Source organism: Elephas maximus, chromosome 3, assembly GCF_024166365.1.
Source record: "Elephas maximus indicus isolate mEleMax1 chromosome 3, mEleMax1 primary haplotype, whole genome shotgun sequence".
In the NCBI taxonomy this organism is placed as follows: Eukaryota; Metazoa; Chordata; class Mammalia; order Proboscidea; family Elephantidae; genus Elephas; species Elephas maximus.
Window position 1 is genome coordinate 18,876,579 of NC_064821.1, and position 699 is coordinate 18,877,277.

General features: G+C 44.3%; 1 protein-coding gene across 1 annotated transcript; it reads right to left on the reverse strand.

Annotated features, from left to right (window-relative positions):
* LOC126070976 (olfactory receptor 7G3-like) lies at nt 1-699 on the reverse strand. The gene has a single exon (XM_049875293.1). The coding sequence runs from the start codon at nt 697-699 to the stop codon at nt 1-3; it is 699 nt and encodes a 232-aa protein (XP_049731250.1).

Here is a 699-nt window from a genome sequence, read left to right on the forward strand (position 1 = left end):
TCACTGAAAAGCAATTGTGCACCTGATAAGGTTTCTCGTGGCTCCTTTCACGTCCCTGTTTCTCAGGCTATAGATGAAGGGATTCATCATGGGAGTTACCGCAGTGTACATCACTGAAGCTACTGCGGTCTTCCAAGAAGAGTGTGTAAATGTCGTACTTATACATGCACCAAAAGCTGTCCAATAGAATAAGGAAACAACTGAGAGGTGAGACCCACAGGTAGAGAAAGCTTTATACTTTCCCCCTGCTGATGGCATTCTCAAAATGGAGGAGACAATTTGAGTATATGAGAAAATGATTCCAGAGGAGGGAACAACACCCAGTATGCTAGCTGCAAAATATAAGATGATGTTATTGATGAGGATTTCAGAACAGGCAACTTTGACGACCTGAAAAACTTCACAAAATAAGTAAAGCATTTCCAGGTCTGTGCAGAAGGACAGTCTCAACAACATCAGACTGTGGAGCAGGGCATCCACAATGCTAACGAGCAAGGAGACTAGAATCAGCAGGCCACAGAAGCAGGAGTCCATGATGACCATGTACCTCAGTGGGTGACAAATGGCCACATAGTGGTCATAGGCCATCACTCCAAGAAGAAAATTTTCCAAACTAGCAAAAATCATGACAAAGCAGACCCGGGTGAGGCATCCTGCATAAGTGATGCTCTGATTCTGTGCTTGAAGGTTCACCAGCAT